Below are 22196 nucleotides of genomic sequence, written 5' to 3'. Positions count from 1 at the left end.
TCACAAATCATCACATGACTTGTTGAGTTGCTTGTGTTGGCTGCAAAAAAAAATTTTCTGCCCTTTTTTTTAAATTGTTTAATGCATTCACTTGATAAGTTGACCAAACCACACACTAGAAAATGAAGGGATGATGACGTTTCGGTCCGTCCAGGACCATTCTCAAGACGATTGTGAGAATGGGCATTCTCAAACACAATTGAGTTGAGAATGGTCCAGGACGGACCAAAACATCGTCGTCCCTTCATTTTCTAGTGTGTGGTCTGGTCAACATATTTCAGCCACGTTATTGTGACTCATCATCTGCTCACTTGATAAGCCTTGGGATTTAAATACTTAAAATAATCCTTTAGTGTACATACACACAAAATATTTAACCATTCACAGTAATGTCTGAGATGTACACATTGGTGTGGTTATCTATCTGGCTTCATACAAAATAATGAATTAATTTTGGCCTTTCTTTTTACTAAAAATTGAAGTTAACACAAAAATCTCTTCCTCTGAGAAAGTGCATGGAATGATTGTCACACATCATAATAGCAGCCGTTATATTTTTTGCAGATAATGTTGGCGTGAGGGTAGGATGTCCAGCCTTCCATGTGTGTGGCCTTCACAGCGGCCACCCCTCAACCCCTTGGTAGGTGGGCAAGAGCAAAACACTATGAAGGTTTCGGATGTGTCTCCTACCAGGCCACCCTCAAACTCAACACAGCAAGCTATTTGCAAACGACACAGCCCTGAAAACTCTGGTGTTGCGGAGAGTGAAAATGCTCCATTCCCACTGCACAATAAACGTCAACGTACCAAAAGTGGGTCGGATTCAATGGAATCATTAGCCACCTGTCAAGATAGTGCCATACCTCCTACAGACTGTTGTATTAAAGGGGAACCTACCCCTTTGTGTGAACGTAATGTTAGAACTAGACTAGAAGGACAAGATATAAATACGCAAAGTATGGAACCCTCCTGTTCTTGTACTAAATGGGATAGTAATAGTGATAATCTAAGCAGCCTACTGACCAGTGATGGTGTCAGAAGTGACAGTACTCGAGAGTGTAAAAATAACGGTAAAATAGATTTGACTGAACAAAATTTAGTAGTTGGAATTTTTCCAAGCCATAGACCCTTACTCAATGGAATGGGAAGTGGTGGACTGTCTCCACATTGTGCTGCAACTTTAGAATATGTGACACAGTTACCGGAAGGGTGTTCGGGTGTAGGGGTCAACGTGTCTGTATTACACCCTTCAGATATTAATGGCTCTTGTGAACCTGCCGAGGAGTTGGAAGATGATGACAACTACCTGGATTCCTCAGAAGAGGAGGAGGAGGATGAACTAACCCTCACTAATAATGAAGACGATGAAAGTTGTGGCGAAGGTAAGTTTTATGAGAAGATCAATCGAGCAGGAGCAATGAGGAGACTTGAACCAGTGATCAAGGAACTCCCAGCTGTACACCTTACCCCTGTACCATGACTTGTTATAAGTTGTATAATCTTGAATGCCACTGTACCTGTTACAGGAGTTAGGTACGTGTCTGGGCATTCCTTAATCACTGGTTCGAGTCTCCTTATTGATTTTCTCGTTAATAATATATATTCTAGATTCATGCATGGAATGTGTGTTAATGACACTGGTCTATAGTTTAGTGCTTTACATGTTCCCCTTTCTTGAATATTGTAACTACATTTGCCTTTTCCAGAGTTTTGGTAACTCTCCGATCTCTAGTGTAATGTTGAATGCTATAGTTAATGTGTAACACAAGATCCTGCAGCTTCATTCAGTAGCAATGTTATTTGATCTGGTTCTACTGCTTTTGTTCCTTTCAGTTCTTTCAGGTATATTTTTACCTCTCCTATGTTAATCTCAATTCTGTCTTGTATTTCTGATGACAAGATGATGTCCAAATGCTGAAATATACTTCAGGTACAGTATGTATTATATCGTAGGCACTTTAATAAAAATAGTCCTTAACACTTACATTAAAATCCAACAGGCTGTTGAAAGATTGTGTTAGCAGTTATAGCACACATGGTTTGAGAAATTTGATAAATATAAGCACATGTTGTATGTTTATCATAAAAGGCTCGGCGATGGCAACTGAAACGTAATGAATTACTGTATTTTAAAACTTTCTATATAGTCTAAGTCCACTGCTTCCTGAACAATCGCCAGTCTCTGGACGTCGGCGGCTTAAAAACCTGTGTCCTGCATCTTCAGTAAACTGGCTTAAAGAAATTGTTAGATCATCTGCACATCTTCCATAATAATACGGTAGATAAAATGACCATTTGTTGAAAATGGCTTTTACTATCATTTTCAATATGGAAATGCAAGTCTCCTACATGAATCGCAAGGAAAATATTTTTATCAAAATGTTCTCTAAAATGAAGAATTTTGGCTGTTATTCCTTTCAGGCAGATGAAGGATTCTCGAAGTTATGCTGACACTGGTAATATCTAGGAAGGATAATACTAGACATAATATGATGTGTCCGGAGGCCAGCATGGCAAATGATGTAACGTTGGTCTCTGGACTATAAAAATTATCATCAAATTGCTTGGGGAATACAACAAACTAAAAATAAATGCCATGCTACACTTCATAGGGAAAATAAATAGCCATAATGTGCTGGATGTTGTTTATTTAGGAATGGAAGTAGGCTCGACAGATTTTGACAAAGATGCTGAAGTTGCGAGTACTTCTTATAATAGTTCTGCGGGACACAGGAACCCGTTTGAATACCACTTTGGTGCAGAGCAAAACTGACGAAATATAATGACAGACTTATATATTGAAAACACCAAAAAGCAGCAAGATACAACTACAGTATTCTAACGAAAGTGTGAGAAACCAGAAATGTTTGATGAACCATTCAAGTGTCTAATCTGAACTATCCTGCGAGTCTTCATATGTCCAAGTTGATATTCGGCTAACTTGGACATATGAAGACTCAGGGGATGGTGCATAAGAATGATAAACCTCGCAAGTGTTCAAAGCGTAGAAAAAATTCAGTTTGGCTACCATAGAAGTGTGAGTAACATATTAGTGGATAAGAGTGATGCACCTTGTTAGTATTTGCCTGTGGAAAGTCTCATTGGCAATATCGGTTTTAAAAGGCACATGTTTTATGTGTTTGTTAAAATCCTGTATGTCGTCGATTTTGGTACAGTATGCAGACGATGAGTCACAATAACGTGGCTGAAGTATGTTGACCAGACCACACACTAGAAGGTGAAGGGACAACGATGTTTCGGTCCGTCCTGGACCATTCTCAAGTCCATTGTGTCGACTTGAGAATGGTCCAGGACGGACCGAAACGTCGTCGTCCCTTCACCTTCTAGTGTGTGCTCTGGTTAACATTTGGTACAGTATTTTATGAAATGCATATAAGGACATTAACTTTTCATTTATCAAATGTACTTTTTGGAAATTGTTAGCTTAGGTTCTGTACTCTATATTCAAACCAATCAAATTCTCAGCTGGACTTCCTCCACTAGCATTTTTGTTTATTTTTTGTGAGAAATACGCTTGCCCATGGGTAATTAGTGTGTACGCTGTGGAGTTACCCATGTATGCTGTGTACAAAAAATTTAAAACAATAAATAATTTAGGATGTTTGAGTGATACTGTAACAGAACTCTGATCAAAGCTATAATGAAGTGTTTTGCAACATTTAGAAAAAGACTGTGACTGATATTGACCTTTTGTGTCAAGTAGAAAATAACTGGGAATGCCAGTGCCGTGAAAATTTCAGTAGCGATACGTCGAAAAATATTAAGACCTCTAGCGAAGCTTGGAACATCCAGTGAAGTCACAACATGTAATGCAAGAAATGTAGACATTGGAAGGCAGAAAATAATGCATAACTTGGTGGGAATTTGATAATTGAAAACTTCAAGTAGTCCTAATAGTCTTGGGACCACAGACATGAGAGCCTAGGATACCAGAGATGGCTGCCTTGAAGCCAGAAAATACAGTGCATGGAATTTTCCCTTGAGTAACCCATCAGTAGTGCTGTGAAATTATTAATGGTGAGATTTGGATAATATATAGTCATATTTTTAATTTAAAGTACAGTAATGGCACACGGATAACTAGGTTAATAAATTAAATAAGATCAATTAAACTGGCAACTCGTCTATAATTGACAAATGACTGAAGGAATGCCACCACCACCAATGGATCACCAGACAGCAGAGTAATGATTTAAATAAATGGGCCGGCAAATTGGAATTAGTGATTGATGTACGTAGATAAAAGTACTGCATTAATATAAAGGTATATAACGAAATACACAAGTTTTCCGTATACGGTACGGACACAAAAATGAAGCAAGCAACTGCGTCGTTATCCTACCCCCCCACTTGTACGAGACATTGACCCTCCTTGCCAAACGAGCAGTAAATGTGGTGGTAAACAGGGTCATTTGTGGAAACTTGTTGGAAACTTAAATAAACCAACACAGGGAATTGCATGTTGACCAGACCACACACTAGAAGGTGAAAGGACGACGAAGTTTCGGTCCGTCCTGGACCATTCTCAAGTCGATTGTGAGAATGGTCCAGTACGGACCGAAACATCGTCATCCCCCCTTTAACCTTCTAGTGTGTGGTCTGGTCAACATACTTTAGCCACGTTATTGTGACTCATCGCCTGCATAGGGAATTGCATGTTGTGTATGTAAAACGGGTTTTACTTTTCCTGTTTACAATTAAATAATAATGATACTGTACATTAATAATGTGCAACACCGTCACTTCCTTTGGGTTTGCAAGGAAGACTTGACTATTTGGAACATCTTAAACAAACCTAGATACAGTACCATACCACACGGCCATAAATCGTCAAACGTGAGGGACTCAAGATGGCTGTCACAAACGAGGGAATAGAAACAGATGCAGAAGCAAAAGAGGTAATAAATGAGATAGATGTATCAGGCGAGGAAAGGGAAGACCTAGCACAATACGGCCAGATAAAGATAATAGCAAGGAGAAAAAGGGTCACGACTTAATCAGTACAGGCAATAAGAACACAGTAAAATTAAACGTGTCCAAATACTGTACAATATTTTTCTGTGGTAATATGCTGTCATAAACATTCTGACAATAGAAAAAGAAATAAATTTAGTTACCATCATCCCAGAAAATTATTAAATTTACTTAGGAAAGTAAAATATCATTCCATTTTAACATAGCATTTCCGTACAAGTATGCAAAATCTCGCTTAACGAACATGTCCGCAAGCTGAATCTTCTGACCACCCTCACGATAATAGATCTGCCATGGACTTAATAGGCTGTGTATCATTTTGAGTAAACATATTATTTTCAAATGTATGTACAGTACATGATTTCCCCACCCACAAATTCACACCAACCAACCAACCAACCAACAAACAACCAAGCACACATAAAATGTCTGAAGGGTTATTAAGTTCAACATGTTGACCAAACCACACACTAGAAAGTGAAGGGACAACGGCGTTTTGGTCCGTCCTGGACCATTCTCAAGTCAATTGTGATGAGGGAAGGAGGTGAAGGCAATATCATTCAACATATTATCTTGCTTTGCTATCCCATTAGTGTACTGTAGCCATGAACATACAGGAGCTCAGAAGTTAAGTTTACTCATTGCTGTTGTTAATTTAGAAGGGATTGTGATCCTAACATCAGATACACACCAGCTGCTTGTTTTTTAGAAAATGTCAAAAGAGCTGTATTCTCCTACAGCCTCTTCAGATGACAAAGTGTGATGAAGTGAAAATCATTTCAAAGAATCTCATGTCTAGTGTTGTTGCTTACCCCGGCCAGGAAAAAGGGGAACAGTGAGGCAGGAGAGAAGGGCACATACTAAAGTCTCGCAAGTACTGCACGAAACCTTAGATAGTACAGATGTTCCACAGTATCTTCTTGGTTTGGACATGACTGGCATTAGAGCAAATTGGTCAGTTGGAGATTGGACAGAGGTGGAGCTGTCAGTTTTACAAGGGAATAGTTCACTGTCCCCTATCCTAACAAGGGATAGTTCCCCTTCCATTCGTCCTCCAAGTTTTCTTGTAGGAGGAATGGAGGGGAACTAATCAGGAGAAAGTGTCAAGCCATTATGACTAGCACTTGGAAGGTCTTGGGATAAGGATTTGGGATGGGATGGAGAGAAGGAATTGTGCTCTTCCACTTAGCCTGAACAGTAAAGCGAGGGTCTTGCTTCATGCAGGTCAGTGTGCAATACCTGGCCTGGACAGTAGAGCGACGGTCTTGCTTCATGCAGGTCAGTGCTCAATTCCTGACTGTCCAAGTGGTTGGGCACAATTCCTTCCTGTCGTCTCATCTCAAATCCGTATCCTTAACCCTTCCAAGTGCTATAGTCGTAGTGGCTTGGTGCTTTCTCCTCATAGTTCCCTTACCTTCTTCCTCCAAGGAATCATTCAAGTTGAAGAATGTTTATTCAGACAGGAAAGAACTACATCTCAAAGGGATAGAGTAGTTTAGGCTATTTCTACCCCCGGGAATTTTTCAGTAGTTCCTGGGCATTGGCTGTTGTCCCAGAGTTGTTTCTGAACATTGAGCATGATGTTGATGCTCTTACTGGCTTTTGGGCGGGGTAAGGTTATGATGTGCATCCATGTCCTTAGTGAAGAGTGCACATAAAGGGCTGAGGCCATGTCCATTTCATCATTTTGGTCAAGGTGTCGCAGGAGAGAAAATCTCTTGGTGGCGTCATCTAGCTCTAAGGCGAAAGTCTTAAATTTTAAACTTTTAAGTTTGGAGTCTTATAAACATTTCTAATACAATGCCCAATGTTTATTATGTAGAATCATTCTTGGTAGATGTAGGGGATTCATGTAGAGTATGGGATTCATCCTTGGTAGGATGTAGGGGATGTAGATGTATCATTCTTGTAGTAAATGTACAGTTTGCATCCCTCTGGGGTAGGGTTTTCTGTTTGTGTAATGAATATTTTGTCTGCGACAGATGAATGTTGATACAGTATATATGGCACTCGTGCCATTATGGGGTCCCCTGCCCCTGGTAGCACACTGCTCAACTTCTGGTTGATGACAGTGGCCACACTGCGAGGACCCCAATTTTTGTGTAGGAACGGTGCACTGTCTCTGGTAAAGAGAAGTGAAGTAACTCCTTGTCACTGCTTGAGGTGTCACTACTCCACATTTACTCCTAGTGTATATATATAGAATTATGTAACACAACTATTGATGTATATAATCCATAGTTGTTACCAGACAAGCAATGTGAAACGTAGGAACTGTATTATAAGGTATATTTACCTCTGTTGCCAATAGAGGTGTTTGTAGTGAATAATTCTACCCCACTGTAGAGGTTGCTTACAGTTTGTCATGATGCAAGGCAGGTGATGTGCCATAGTAGTTGCAATGTCCATAACCCATTGTTATATCTCGAGCAACTGTAGTCACGTCATGTCTCGAGAACAGCCCCCCCGTAACTCCTATGTTCAGTTCTGTCATCTCCAGGTAGGTTGAATTCCTTATTCCCTCATAATTTGGTACGTCTACTCTATTTGCATATTTGCCTGTGTGTGTATCTGTGTATATGTTGTGTAATTACAGGATGAAAGTTATGCTCATGGTACTCTAGTGTTAGTTGTAATCCTTGTCATTTAAGATTTTGATGTTTGCGATGGTTTTGCCATCTATTACCATCTACAGAATTCTAAATTAATCCAACTAATCACAACTGTGTGCGCACATTCAAAAGCATATAAGCATGTGTGTTCATAAGCAATAATTAATAAAACACAAAATTTATTAATCGTTACACATGACAAGAGGCTATAGCATAACTTCACACTCATTCCTGTAAACACACTACAATTGATTGTGAAGTCTAAATATTCTCAATATAAAATATTCAATTATTTTGTATCTGATCAAATCAAATATTTTTCAGATGATCAGAGTGTAATAAGCTGTGTGACAGTTGGGTCGACGTGTTCCCTGCGATCTGTTGCAAGCGAGGCTCTCAACACAATATGTATTAATGAACATGGAGTTGCAGCAAATGAAGATGGTAAGTTTAACGAATGAAATAATTACTGCAGGCTATGTATACATTTATTGGTGTGTTGTATAATGTTAAATGTGTAGACAAATGTTTGTATTTTATAAAGTAGTGAAACCTCGGCCGAAAGCAGCCTCGTCATCCTCTGCCGATAGGCTGAGATTAAAATTGATTTGATCAAGACAATTATCATGAAATTCATTGACATTTATATATTTGATATTTATTTTTGCAGGCTCATTACTATATGCCGAAACTCCAGCGCCTTCTCCCCTCCCGTCCTTGAGTCCTAGTCTGTTCTCGCATGTTCCGCCATCAATAAACTTCTGCCAGTACAATGAGAAAACTGTGGAATTTCCTCTAGTTATTGGGAGACTACTTAAATGGCGATTTACAAATATCACACCGCTCATTGTTCGAAAAACCATATCGAATTCTGGATTCAGGATAACAAAGAGTTAGTAAAGTTATTTTTTAAGTGTTTACTAGCTTCATATAGCTTTCTAAATAATAATAATAAAAATATAATGATAATACAAATTTAAGGCTGTGTTTTTTAGTTTCAAGCATTGTATGAATTTACTATATATTAAATTTAAGTACTGTAAAATATAAATTTTGATATTTTTTCTTCGTGATTAGAAACGTTGCAGTGGTGTGGTACCTGGGGCAAGCACATGAAGTCGCCCTGCTTTAAAGCTGTGCGGGAGTTTCAGAAGATTAACCACTTCCCAGGTACTTTCCAAATTGGCCGAAAGGATAAACTATGGAAGAACTTTGTGCGACTTCAGACAAAATTTGGGAAGGATGAGTAAGTTAATGTAATTCAGTATTTAGAGTCGATTGGATAGTGTTAGTGATAAGTAACTCGACCAACATGTACACAATAAAATGAAAGTGACGACATTTTGGTCTGTCCTAGATGGACTGAAATGTTGTCAGTTTATTTCCCTGTGTTGATTGTTATTTGTCTCAGCAATGACTTGGTTCATATGAATGATACAATGAATGACCGAGTGATACTTAATATCTCTAATTATCTTTTTAGAATGTGTTTTTTCTTTGGCCTGATGCTTTTCCATCTCATAAATGTGGGGAGAGACTAGTGTTCATATTTACAGAACTGTATGTATATTTCCTTGAAATATTGTTAATGCACTTTTCATTTTTCATACCAAAGATGTAGCCAATACCAACCAGCATATATATTTTTTGTTCTGTCCTACATGGACAGGAATAGAGATGTTAGACATTGTATAGTGTAACGAGTTATTGAGCACTTGACCACAATAGGTGATTGTAGTGCTTTTACAATGATAACTAGCATACATTCTCATCTATCAGACAGATACCAAGCCTCAGATCTCCCACACTAGACATTTGAGAGCCATCTGTCGCCTCCTGGAAATTAGGACCAGAATCTGGTTCACCGTAGGTGGTGAAGAAGTGTTTGGGGATCGGAGATCAATCCAAAACCAGAATTAAACCCATCAGAAAGCAATAGGTGCAGCAAAACAAATCATTGCTTAAATGAAAACATGAACCCCAACAAGTTCAGCTTTTGATTGAGGGTGCAGGCTGGCCGAGACCCTGGGTGACCTGAGCTGCCATCTGGTGGCAGTTAGGCTTATAACAGTAACATTGTTTCCGACAGAGCAACACTCATTTGTCATGTTTACTCGAGGGTTACTAATTTCTTTTAAGCAATCGCTTGTTTTGTTGCACATATGCTTCCTGGTAGGTTTCTTATTGGTTTTAAGTTGATCTGATCCTCAAGCTCACCTTGCGTCATAGTGAGCCAGATTTTTGTTCTGGCTTCATTAGGCAAGAATTGGTCTTGCCCACCAGAAAAATGGTGTTTCATTACATTTATACAGTATAGTATCTTGATTTATGCTTCATGATTGTGTTGGCCAGTCACATTGTGTGATATTAAACTTTTAATCATGCCTGGCATTCATTTAGGGGTTGTTTCATAGCTAGTTTGGGGAGCCGGTCGGCCGAGCGGACAGCACGCTGGACTTGTAATCCTGTGGTCCTGGGTTCGATCCCAGGTGCCGGCGAGAAACAATGGGCAGAGTTTCTTTCAACCTATGCCCCTGTTACCTAGCAGTAAAATAGGTACCTGGGTGTTAGTCAGCTGTCACGGGCTGCTTCCTGGGGGTGGAGGCCTTGTCGAGGACCGGGCCGTGGGGACACTAAAGCCCCGAAATCATCTCAAGATAACTAGCCTGTTTGTGATGCTCATGCTAACCTAAGTTAACTTCTTTGAGGATTTACATTTTTCTCAAGGGTTTACCCCTTTTGAGTTACCCCTGTTTATGTTAGTGCTTTGAACTTGTTTAGGTAACAAGATCTAGTGTTAAGGAGTTGATGCAGTTAAGACTGTAATTTTTTATGTACACTTGGTCATAACTCCTCTGGTATTGGCAGTTCATACCTGCTCTTGGTTATGGCTTTGAATGGTGTTTAAGGAATGGAGCTTATAAAGTTCTGTGGTTTCATATGCCTTTCATTATGCATTGATTATTGATGTTTAGTGTGATAGCCCACACACTATTACTCTGGTTTAAAAAAAAAAAAAAATTTTACAGAAGCACTGTTGTGCTTGAAACCCCCTCAGTGGCTCAGAAAAGCCACTGAGGGGGTTTCAATACTAAAATAAAATAGGGGGAATGTAATGAATGGCTCGTAATTTATTATAGACTAGCTGGCGACAACCCTCCACCTATGCCGGGGACCTGACTACCACCTCGTGTTGAATATGGGAGGTTTGGCTATGTCTAAATATCTGTTGACATGCTTTGAGACTGTTAATGATAAACACTCATTAAACACAGCAAGTGTAATACTGTTAACCTTGGTGTTGGGCGTTTTGAAATCTCTCTGCTTCCCTCGTTTGAGTAATTTGGATTATGGCCCTGTGGTTTTGGTAGGCCTCTAAAAATGTCAGTTGTTTCATTGTTGATGACAACTCGTGTGAATCGGTGCTATAGCTCAGAGAGTCGCTGAGAGTTCGATATAAAAGTAGTGTTTCGTTACATTTGATGCTCTTATTTTGCCATAGATAGCTGCACCCTATTGATTTTACCATGCACACATTTTACTTGCATCTTAATTGATATGGGTTTCATAAATTGTTTATATATATAGTCACAAGACAGTATGATAAAGTATTTGGTTCACACCAATAATTTAAATGATTGTTTTAATTATGCCGTATATTTTCAGGTTTGGTTTTATTCCCAAGACATTTGTGCTTCCGGGGGACATGAAGGCTTTGAAAGCTGCTTTTGATAAGGAGGGTGTTAAGAAGAAATGGATCGTTAAACCCCCAGCTTCAGCTAGAGGCACGGGTATACAGGTGAGTGAGAGACTGTACCGGGCAGAAACCAGTAAGGTGTACTTGTAAGAACTCAATTTAATGATTGTCAAATACAGCAAAGTTTCTTGAGGTACGTAATTAGATATCTGTAGTAGGGCCACTTGTGTCACTGGGCCACGAGCTTCCTGGTGGCACGTTTGAAAATCGTCTAAAAAATTGTTTGGGAATGAGTGGAACTTTACCAATATCTCAAAATTTAAAAACTTACCTGAACCATTTTGCACACACCCTGATAACCACAGATACTCCCAGTATGCCCTCCTTTGTTACAGAAGATGGAAATTTGTTATTTATTGCTCCAGGTATAACAAAAATGAGTGTAGTATGCTGTAATTGTTTTTTTTCTTCTTCAGCCCAGTTTGAACTGGATGTTGTCAATGTTCAGATCCCTGCTCAGGGTTTGGAAGCTTTCTCTTCAAATTTCAGCAGTCCAGCCTGTTGCTATCCCTGGCCCACTGTAGCTTAAATTCTTACAAGGGAAAGAAGTTCTCCATTAATGGGCCTTTTTGAAAATATTTTCAGTACAGTCACTTTGGAGGTTGGGTTCCCATACTTTGAGATCCCGTTTTCTTTTTTTTTTGCTCTGCACTTTTGTTATATGGTAACAAATTTCTTTGCAGCACTTAAAACTTATCATCGTGCTGTGTTAGATCACCTCTGACGGTCCCCTTGGTTGTCCTTTATATTGTTCGCTTCCCAGTTTCCTTTCCTGTTGCTCCCTTCAAGGGTAATTTATCAGGCACTAACTGTGGCAGGAGCTTCCTGCTTTTTTATTAGGTATTTGGGGAGTAGTCTGCTCCTCTAGCCAGTGTTTTTCTTAACTCCTGACTGAAAGGTTGTGGCATGTATGCTGCTATTACTGTTTTTGCTATTATTTGGGTTCGTGGTTTCTGGCAGTTTAGCCAGGTGTTAGCTGCCCTCACTGGACATTTGTGACTAATGAGTGCTTCTCCTGTCAGAGTTCCTCCTTCCTCGAGCCCTGGGCTTCCGCCTTTCTCACTCCACTGGCTACCTTCATCTATTGATCTGTTTCTTTCAGCCCAAAGATGGTTTACTCTCTTTATCTCTAGATCAGGTTTTGGTTTTTCTTTGCTAGGTTCTTGGTCATCCATTCAGGCAAAGATTTTTTTTTTTTACCAAGGCATTTTTGTTGGCTCTCGCTTCTGGGTGTCAGGTACTTGGGGAGCTTCGTGGTCTACTTCTGAAGCGAGGATTCTGTTCTTTTGTCCATGATGGGCAGTATCTTTGTCTACAGTCTACTCCTTCCTTTGTCAAAGAATGAGATGGCAGACTTCCAGATGGATCTGTTGGTTGTTGACTTTGTTGAGCTGGGTGGTACATCAGTTGTTGTCCAGTTGCGGTGATCCTATTATTTGTGCACCACTCGGGACACCCAGGATGTTTGTGAACCCGTGCCCTTTGCTCTTTGTTCCAAGGCCTTTTGTTCCAGGGTGTCCACATTGCTGTCAGGTTCACTCAGTCTGCCCTCAACCCCATGATGTTCGTTATTTGACAATGTGTGTTTCAGTTATGTCATGGATTGATATTTGGGCTCTGGATTTTTTTGTTATTGTAACAGATGTTGGCAGCACATTAATAATGTGCTGGAGCTTCATTGGGCTTTTATTATGTTTGGTAGGGTTACCTGTTGCTGCTTCCCCTCGAGGGTTCTGGTCTTCTGCTCTCCCTCTGGTAGGTCTTACTTGTTTTATTTTCTGTGGTGAGATAGTAACAGTGAGCCACCGCAGTAGCCCTCCCAGAAAACCAGTGTTGGATGTAATGAAAAGGCCTCTATCTGGCAGGTCTTTCAGATTCTTCCTTTCAAGTGTGTCGGTTGTCTTTGGTCGGCACCTGACTGAGGGGTTGCTCTGGGTGACCCAGGAGCCCACAGTATTGCCACCTGTTGGTGGTGGTGGAGTGTAACTAATGGAAGAATGGACCTAACTGTTGTATCTCGTACAGTATTTAGAATTGTTCATATTTACCATGCTGTCTGCTTTGTTATGACTGTGATGGCTTATTATCTCGGTTAAGATGAGCTGGCATCCATATTTTTTCTGTGCCTCGTTGAATGGACCAGGAATTTGGCTTTGGTCTCCAGTAAGCATTTAGTGATTTGCAAGGTCGTGGTGAGATGTGTGGAGCTATCTGAATGTACCATCAGAAAGAGGTATTTTACTACATAAAATGCTGTTTTAATTACTTCACTCCAGTGACAAGTAAATAAATTTATTCTTAAATGCAGTACAGTGCACCCTCAAATCTGGATAATAACTTTACAAACTCTGCTTGGATTTACTTGAAATCTGGACTTAAAACAAAATTACCTGTTTGGCTATTACCAAATTATTTTTTTATAGTAAATGATATAATATATACTTGTACGGTATATATTTTGACATGATATATAAACTATGATTTTGAAAGCACACAAGAAACACCTCAAAGGATACTCGATAAACTGGACTGTTATTTATAAGTCGTACTGTGAGCCACGGGGACATTGATACCCAGAACCATCACAAGGTAGGTAGGTAATCAGTGGCAGCAAAATTTGTTACTATGGTATGTAATACTATCTGGTATAAATTTCTGCAACCTCCTTGATGTTTTCACTGCCACTGCTTCGTGCCATTACTTCAGGTACGGGCTGTAACTGTGCACTGCCAACAGCCAGTCCCAGGCTATAATGTTTTATAACCCATCTGAATCTGTACTGTGCTGTATGTACTGTACTTAGAAGGTTTCAGTTCAGTATTACTATTCTTAGCACTATTATCTGTCTTGCTCAAACTACATGTTCTGTTTGCTTTGCTCTCTCTTTTATCAAATGGCATTAGTACTAAAGCCATAGTCTTCTGCTAGCCACTTACCTCCACAGCCATAATTGCATTTCTTTATTAACTCGGCCTTTTTATCCATAGTAAGGTAGTTTTTTTTTTACCTTTGAGTAATGTACCTATACTAGTCTTGCTGAACAACAGTTTTTACTTGCAAATAGCAATATATCAAGAGAAAAGTCAATGAAAATGCTTGAGTAATGAAAGTCAATCACACCAGGAAAACACATGGTAGGTGTGCGCGCTATCACAGTATGTCTGGACACCACAGAAAACTCGCCTCAACATACTCTTGTGGATAAGTTATTGTACGGTAAACACTTGGCAAAGCATTTGTAAAATAATGTTCCGAATAAAATATAGGGGGTAACCACCTCTGACTGGAAGAAGGGGACTCATAGCCTTGGAGAAAAGCACACACACACACTAGACGAGATTTTTGGGTCCCCTCCAATACATTTTCCATGTTTTTGTTCTTCCATCTTCCTCCTCTTTTTGTTTAGTTTTTGAATATTATTTACAAATAAAAAGCAAACTTAGCAAAAAAAAGTAAAGTTTAAGGGAAATTACTTGGTGATGAACTGCCAATCTGGTTTTCTTCTCATTTTCCAGAATCTGGATTTTTTCTGAGAAATACAAGTTTTGGAGGGAAAACCAGTGGGTGAATTTTATGTTGAAAATGAGAGATTTGTTATATAGAAATTTAGATTTTTCAAGGTGCACTGTATTGTATTTATAAATACATGTTTTTGATGGGTTATAACATTAGCAGTGTAAATATTTTTTATATTGTTAACGGTAACAATGAAAAAGGAAAATGGTTGAGCCTATTCTGACAGTAGGTGCAATGGAATTTGGGACAGAACAGAACAGAAATTTTGGACAGAACATTTGATCCCCAGCGTCCATTTGATTGGGAGTGCTGTACTGTACACAGTATTCAGTCCTAATCCTGGTGAATATTTACTGTTCTAGTATTTATTTCCAAATTTGAGTTGTTAATATTTTGCCATACAATATTTGTATTTATTCGGCGCTAATGACCTCACCAGTGTGGTGCTAGAGAAATTATTTTATCAGCCATTCAATCTACCCTTGTGGGGCTCCGCGGTGGATGGTGCGCAGGGAAGTGAAGGTTGATCCAAACCCTCATGGAAGTTTTCTTCTCCCCCCTGAGGCTTGTGTGGTTGGTGACCAGGCTCACAAGTCTTCCCCTGGAAGATCCTCTAGGGACAAGCACTTTGAACCTGCTGGATCACTGAGAAAGGTACCCCCTACTACTGTGTGTTGGGGACCGAACTGAGATTGTGAGCCTGCCCTTAAGGTGTTGTGGTTGAAGGATCCCTCACCATGGAGGTAAGAAATTTAATGCCAATTCTATGAATGAAGTCTCGACCGGGACTTCCACAACAGTTACATGCTCGGAATTGATTTGTCAGTTAGTCTGCTATTTTTACCTCTTGAGGTAATCCGCTGTGTCTTTTAAACCTTGAATGTGAGTACTGAACTAGCAGGGGTTACTCTGCTGTTATTGCTGTAATTTGAGCTTTTCTGTGACCAAGATGTGCCAGAGGACATAACAGCCTATACCTCCTAGGTCATGTCTGTTAAAAATCCTGTCACGTTGAGAGATTTGGTTGACTGGAATTGGTTACAACTGCCTCGCTACCTGCTTGGTGATGAAAGGTTTCAAAGATTCTTCGACAAGTTTACCTTTTAATGTACTTTTTCTTTAGTTTAAGAGTAAGAACAGTTGTGGGTAGCCCAGTAGCCTGGTTGTGTGTGTAAAAGTGCTTAAATTACATATTCTACTTTGGACTGTGCACAAACTTGCAGCACTTGAGGCCGAGTTCTCAAAGTTATTACTGTACTCGGTAATTTACTCGTAGAAGTTAACTTGCCACAACAGATTGAACCCAAATTTAATTCGTGGCAGGTCGAGATGTTTGGTCACGTTTCCTTACTCTTGATGCCTTTGTTCAATATGTACCTGGAAGTTAAAAGATTATTGTTCGTTACATTCTAGGGAAGGTCGGTCATTTTCCTGGAGGGACAACAATAAGCTTAACCTCAATTATTCCTGTCCTCAATAATTCAAAACATTCTGCTAAACATCCTTTAGTTTTGCATCAATTTGTTTTATGGGCACGTAAGCATCTCTGGAGTTGTCAGGGATGAGCGAGCCTAGACTTTTGTGTGCGCGCATACACCTGTCTGGCTTTGTTGCTGTTGAGGTGTAGCCTTGCCTTATCTCGGGCTTGTCTTATCTTGGGCTTGCCTTATCTTGGGCTTGCCTTATCTTGACTTTTGCAATTCATGGTACTGATGAGATTTCACTAAGAATATCTCATGAATTTGTGAGAATACTGTAAATTGTTCATGGGGAGGGCTCCAAGGTGGCTCCCTGTTGGTAGCCGCCTGGATAGCTCCAAGTGTATCGGACACATCAGCCCTTGTGAGCCATTTAAAGCCTACTGGGGGAGCAGAGGCTAAAATCTGGCCCCCTCACAGAGGCACAGGGAGCATGGGATTTTTTATTTCCCCAACTGAAAAATAAGCCACCAGATAAGAGTGAAACAAAACAGACATCAGCGAGGCAAATCTAAACAACTCTGAAAATGAAGCACTTGGTATTTGGATAATTAATTCTTTATTAGCAACTGCCCACCTCCAGATGGTTGCACTGCCTGGTGTTGCTTTTCAGTCTGGTGAGGCAAAATTAGTATTTGCTCCTATAGTCACTTTAGCCATTTTCAACCCTAAGAATGTCTGCCTCCTGTGGAGGGGCTGTGGCTCTTCTGCAAGGTTCATTGTTGGGGAAGTCATGATTACTTGCAGGCCCACAATAGTTACCCATGCTTGTCTTTTAAAGGCAGGCTTCTACTCTGTTGCTTTGGAGTATGTTGGGGGAATGGCCACTTATACCTGATGTCCTTGTCATGTTTTCACCATCAGGGCCTGGAAAACTCCTGCAGGTCTTTGATGTGGTTTGGCTGTGATATGCTTGTTGAATCTGCACTCACTGAGTTTGTGTTTAAGTTTATGCCGATTGATTTAGTAATAATTTATTGACCTAGCTGGTGTTGTGTGCTGGCCCATTTTTCTCTTCTAACCAGGTTCTGACCATTTTCAGGTCCTGATGTCATGGTTGGAAGGTTTGGGGATTGGGTTCCATCTCTGGAAATTGCCATTCCTTGTTGGTGACAGGCAGTTAACCCAGTGTTTTTCCCATCAGGGGTCCATCAGTTCTGGGGGCTTTGTGTTTACACAAGGTTGAAGCATGGATCCTTCCCTGTGAGGGGATGAACATCACAGGCATCTTGCATGGATACTGGCTCTGCCAAGGATCAATGCCAGATGCATTTACACCTCACTGGAAATTGAAGACTTTCCAGTGGGGCTGGGGTCAGTATGTGGGTGCCCTTCATCTCTTGGTCGCTGTTACCTTTTGTGGCTATTCCTCTGTATATACATTTGTGGATTTTGTTAGTCCTTGGATTTGTTGTATGTGTGGAAGTTTCCGAAGCTTGTGGTGGTTTGGAGTATTGTTTCAACTCCTTCAAGTTCAAGACCTCTCTTTCTGCTTCTTCTTTTTGATTGTGGTGTGAGATTCCTTCTGGATAACAAGGACATTGCCTTGTTACATCCCTAGGGGCTTGCCCTGCTTTTGCTGTACCTGATGATGCAAATGACATGTGGTGGGTTCCATTTCCCAGGTGTCTTGAATGTTCTGGGCTGTGGTTTAAAGGTTTTCACCAGGGTGGCTTGGATGTATCGACTTTGGTGGTGGGAGATGCAGCCCTCGTACTTGCAGTGGTGCTGCCCAAGTTGCTTGTGGCTTTTTTGGGAGGTGATGGCTACCTTCATTTTGGTATGATTGGCATGCTGGTGAGCGTTTTCCCTTTCGTATTTAACTGCTTGATTCCTTTTCATGTAGTCCATCTCCTGTGTCTTATTATATATATACACTAAGGCGGCTGTCTTCTTTATTTTCTTTGGCTGCCACCTCTTGGTTGTATTTTGTTGCAGTAAGGTTCTGTTCTTGGTCGAGATATAGGTGTCGGGGAATACCAGTTTTCTTAACTGCTGCATCTCTTCTTTCTTTTTTTCTGGTTAGAGCATTTCTTGTGTTATTAAGTTGGCTGCTTGGGGTACTTTGCTCTGGCCCTTTCACAGTAAGCCATTAAGTCGGGTCCAGTTGGCTTTGCCAGTAGATGTGCATGTGGTGTACTTTGTTGTATGGGATACTCTTTGGCCCAGTCCCATTCTTCCCTGGTTTGGGTATTTTCTCAATCGTGTCTTCCTTACCACTTTTGGATTTGCACTGCACTATGGGCTATCATTCCATGGTCACATCAGTCAAATGACTTTTGCAATGTCCCTGTAAACAACAAGAGCATTTTTTCCTCTAATGCCTCAATTATTTTGTCAATGGTTGTGAAAGATGGGATCTTCCCACTAAAACCATGTTGACCTGGGTTGGGAAGATCAATTTTCTCCATAAAATTGGAGACTTGATTCCTAATCACTTGTTCAAAACATGAATTGTGTGTGATGTTAGTGCAACTGGTCTATAATATTTAGGCACTGCAGTACTTTGCTAACTTCCTTGTAGAGTGGAGCTATTTCTAACATTGATTTTGATATCTTGTCGGTATCGAAACTTTTTTTCTCCCTAAGTATGGAGTTCCAGGAGTTGGGACCCACTGCTGAGTTCATGGCCATATTGTCAATTACTCCTTCAAAAGTCTTCTGTTTTCATGCTTATTTCAGTTGTATAGTCCAAGTTGTGGGTATTTTTCATAAAGAGGCTGTCTGGATCTTCCACTTTCATGTTTATTGAGGCAGGTAATCATGGCCTCATTATGTTTGGGATTTCATAAATGTTTTGTCATTTTTTGTCATTGTCAAGCATTTGTTACTCATTTCATTCTTTTATAGTGTTGTTTGTGTTCTTTCAAGGTTTGCTGTCTTTTCGATTTTCTGTAAAGGAATATATTTCAAGCAGACTTTGTTATCTTTGCAGTCAGTTATATTCCTTGTGTGGCAAAGTATTTTTATTCCTAGTTGCCTCTGTTATCTGCTGGCAGGCATCTAGAGGGTTAGCGGATGTTTGGAGGGGGTTGATGAATGTTGGCGGGTGTTGGGAGGGGGCTGGCGGGTGTTGGGAGTAAGGAGTGGGTATGTATTTATATTTGTTACATTTATATGATAGTGTTTGTCAGAAGTGACGTACACATATTCTCGGTGTCTCAGTATTCTGAAAGAAATACTTAATTTGCTGCAAATTTAATGTGACATTTACTTACTTCATTCTCCATGATGAGATCCATTTCTAATGTGAATTTTGTGTAATTAGGTTTGCATCCTTCTCCAACTTTGAAACCTTGACATCCTTCATGACCTCTTCATTTCCAATACAATATGTACCTAACATAACTGTGACATATTCCTATAGGAAACCTGTCACTTATTTTGACACCATTAACTTTTATACATGTGCTATTTCCTACATAAAAAACAAGATCTAGAGCTTTTATATGAAAGGATTCCATTGGATCCATTATGATCGTCACTCTCCCGAGTCCTTACTGTTATATTTTTCTCGTTTCAGGTTGTCCATAAGTGGTCACAAGTGCCTACTGATTCACCCGTAGTGGTTCAGAGATATATTAGCCGCCCATACCTCATCAACGATACCAAATTTGACATCCGTATTTATGTATTAGTAACATCCTTCCATCCATTAAGAATATATCTCTATCAAGATGGACTTGTTAGATTTGCCTCAGGTGAGTTACAAGGTTATTTGGTCTAAAAATATATTTTTCTAGGAGGGCCTTCTTAGTAGCCTTTTAGTTTAATCCTGGTCCAGCCATGCCTTGGGGAAATTCACCAGGCCTCTTGAGATGCAGCTTTGTTTAACTAGGTCTATGATTAGAATCTGGCTCTCTAAGGCAAGGAGAACTTGGCTATCAGATATAGGCTTAAAATCGAGAAAAAAGCCTTATTAGTAAGTTTTATGTTGACCAAACCACACACTAGAAAGTGAAGGGATGACGACATTTCGATCCGTCCTGGACCATTCTCAAGTCGATTGTGATGAGGCAAGGAGTTAAAGGCAATAAATAGGCAAGAATAGTAAGTTAGTTAATAGTAAGAAAGTTAAATAGGCAATAAATAGTAAGTTTTAAGTACACCAAATCTAGCAACTTCTTGAAGTGAATAAAGTATCTGAAGGTAATAAGACAAACGATTGTAAGCCGTGATGTAAACACTTCAACAGTGTTTTCAGTTACTACACGACCTGATTATGGTCCAGAATGGGCCGGAACATCATCGGTTCTTCCTTTTTGGATGTGTGGGTTACTAGTCAGATGGTACAGTTTGGCTTGACGTATAATTCAGTTATCAGGAGATAGCAGCATGTACCAAGTCTAGATATCAGTTTTGAAGGCCTGGAGTCCAAGTCAAACGTTGCAGAGTCAAGTCAAAATAATTTCAAAGTACTGTACTTTGAAATTATTTTCTAGGCATGAAGAGAAAAGTTCATTATTGCAGCAAATTACCTTAATTTGTTTCACTAATCAAATATTGCAATGTAATGGTTACGATACTTTTTACTGCATATAAATTGAAAGAATATAGGAATATGTATGTATATATTGAGATAAATTACTGTATAATATACTAATAAATCTCTGTTGAGATATACTAGCATAGGGGAATGGGAATTTGTATTTAAAATGCATGTAGTTTCCACCATTTTATTTTTTCAGTACAATACAATAATGCATCCACAAGCTTGAATGACCGATACATGCACCTGACAAACTACAGCGTCAACAAGTCCTCCTCGTCATACACACACAATGTTGATGCTGGACAGTGTCAGGGACACAAGTGGACTATAAAGTCTCTTTGGGGTTACTTGAAGGTAAGTTATTGAATTAGTGGAGAATTTCCCTGCTTGCTTTCCCAGCCCAAGGCTCACAAGTCAAGCCTGGCCTCGGGCCGGGCTTGGAGAGTAGAACTCCCAGAACCCCATCAAGCAGGTATCAAACAGGTATTAAGCTTGTAGGGGTGGTAACTCACAGGCTTAGCTTTAATGTAGAGGTTATGAAATTGTTTAAAACCGATTATAATTTTTTTTTTTAATCTTGTTAAAGGGGGGTTCTTGCTCTAATGAATTGCACTCCTAAGAATTCCTCTATAGTCTGAACAGTTTGTGTGTTTACTAGTTGTGTTTTTGCGGGGGTTGAGCTTTGCTCTTTCGGCCCGCCTCTCAACTGTCAATCAACTGTTTACTAACTACTTTTTTTTTTTTCCACACCACACACACACACACACCCCAGGAAGCAGCCCGTGACAGCTGACTAACTCCCAGGTACCTATTTACTGCTAGGTAACAGGGGCACTTAGGGTGAAAGAAACTTTGCCTATTTGTTTCTGCCTCGTGCGGGAATCGAACCCGCGCCACAGAATTACGAGTCCTGCGCGCTATCCACCAGGCTACGAGGCCCCTATTAGGTGCTGTGTAATGTGTAAATCGTTCATTGGAACAGAAATGTTCGATTAAATGAGGATTTTTCGCCCAAGCTATCTCTGAAATTATTATCATTAGACATTAATAACTGAAAACTATACACAATTACCAAAAAAAAAAAGATATATATTGAATGTGCTACAGTGTTCAGTGAGAATCCACAAGGTCTTCTCTGAACACACTTTATTTTCTTCTTTGAGGATGTGGGTCCCTTCAATTGCACCAGTGGTGGTACCCCTAAAAATAAATAAATAATAAATAATAAATAAATATATATATATAATAAAATATCATCATCATCATTATCATGCAGTATGTTGATAAATTGCTCAGTACATATTGTTTAATATGGTCTAGTATATTTGCTTATACAATAACTAGAA

The 22196-nt window shown here is 39.8% G+C and overlaps 1 protein-coding gene across 5 annotated transcripts in view; it reads left to right on the top strand.

Annotated features, from left to right (window-relative positions):
* The window catches only part of LOC123746524 (tubulin polyglutamylase ttll-4), a 62253-nt gene that overhangs the window by 9884 nt on the left and 30173 nt on the right, over window positions 1–22196 (top strand). For all 5 annotated transcript variants that reach the window (XM_069318313.1, XM_045728072.2, XM_045728071.2 and 2 more), the window contains exons 2-8: window positions 565–1382; window positions 7932–8051; window positions 8278–8499; window positions 8685–8853; window positions 11274–11406; window positions 19882–20059; window positions 21047–21204. In XM_069318313.1, the coding sequence (XP_069174414.1) occupies window positions 587–1382; window positions 7932–8051; window positions 8278–8499; window positions 8685–8853; window positions 11274–11406; window positions 19882–20059; window positions 21047–21204 (1776 nt within the window). In that variant the 5' untranslated portion in view covers window positions 565–586. The remainder of the gene's footprint in view (window positions 1–564; window positions 1383–7931; window positions 8052–8277; window positions 8500–8684; window positions 8854–11273; window positions 11407–19881; window positions 20060–21046; window positions 21205–22196) is intronic.

This window comes from Procambarus clarkii, chromosome 90 (genome assembly GCF_040958095.1).
Source record: "Procambarus clarkii isolate CNS0578487 chromosome 90, FALCON_Pclarkii_2.0, whole genome shotgun sequence".
NCBI classification, from domain to species: Eukaryota; Metazoa; Arthropoda; class Malacostraca; order Decapoda; family Cambaridae; genus Procambarus; species Procambarus clarkii.
This window is presented reverse-complemented; position numbering and strand designations above follow the sequence as displayed.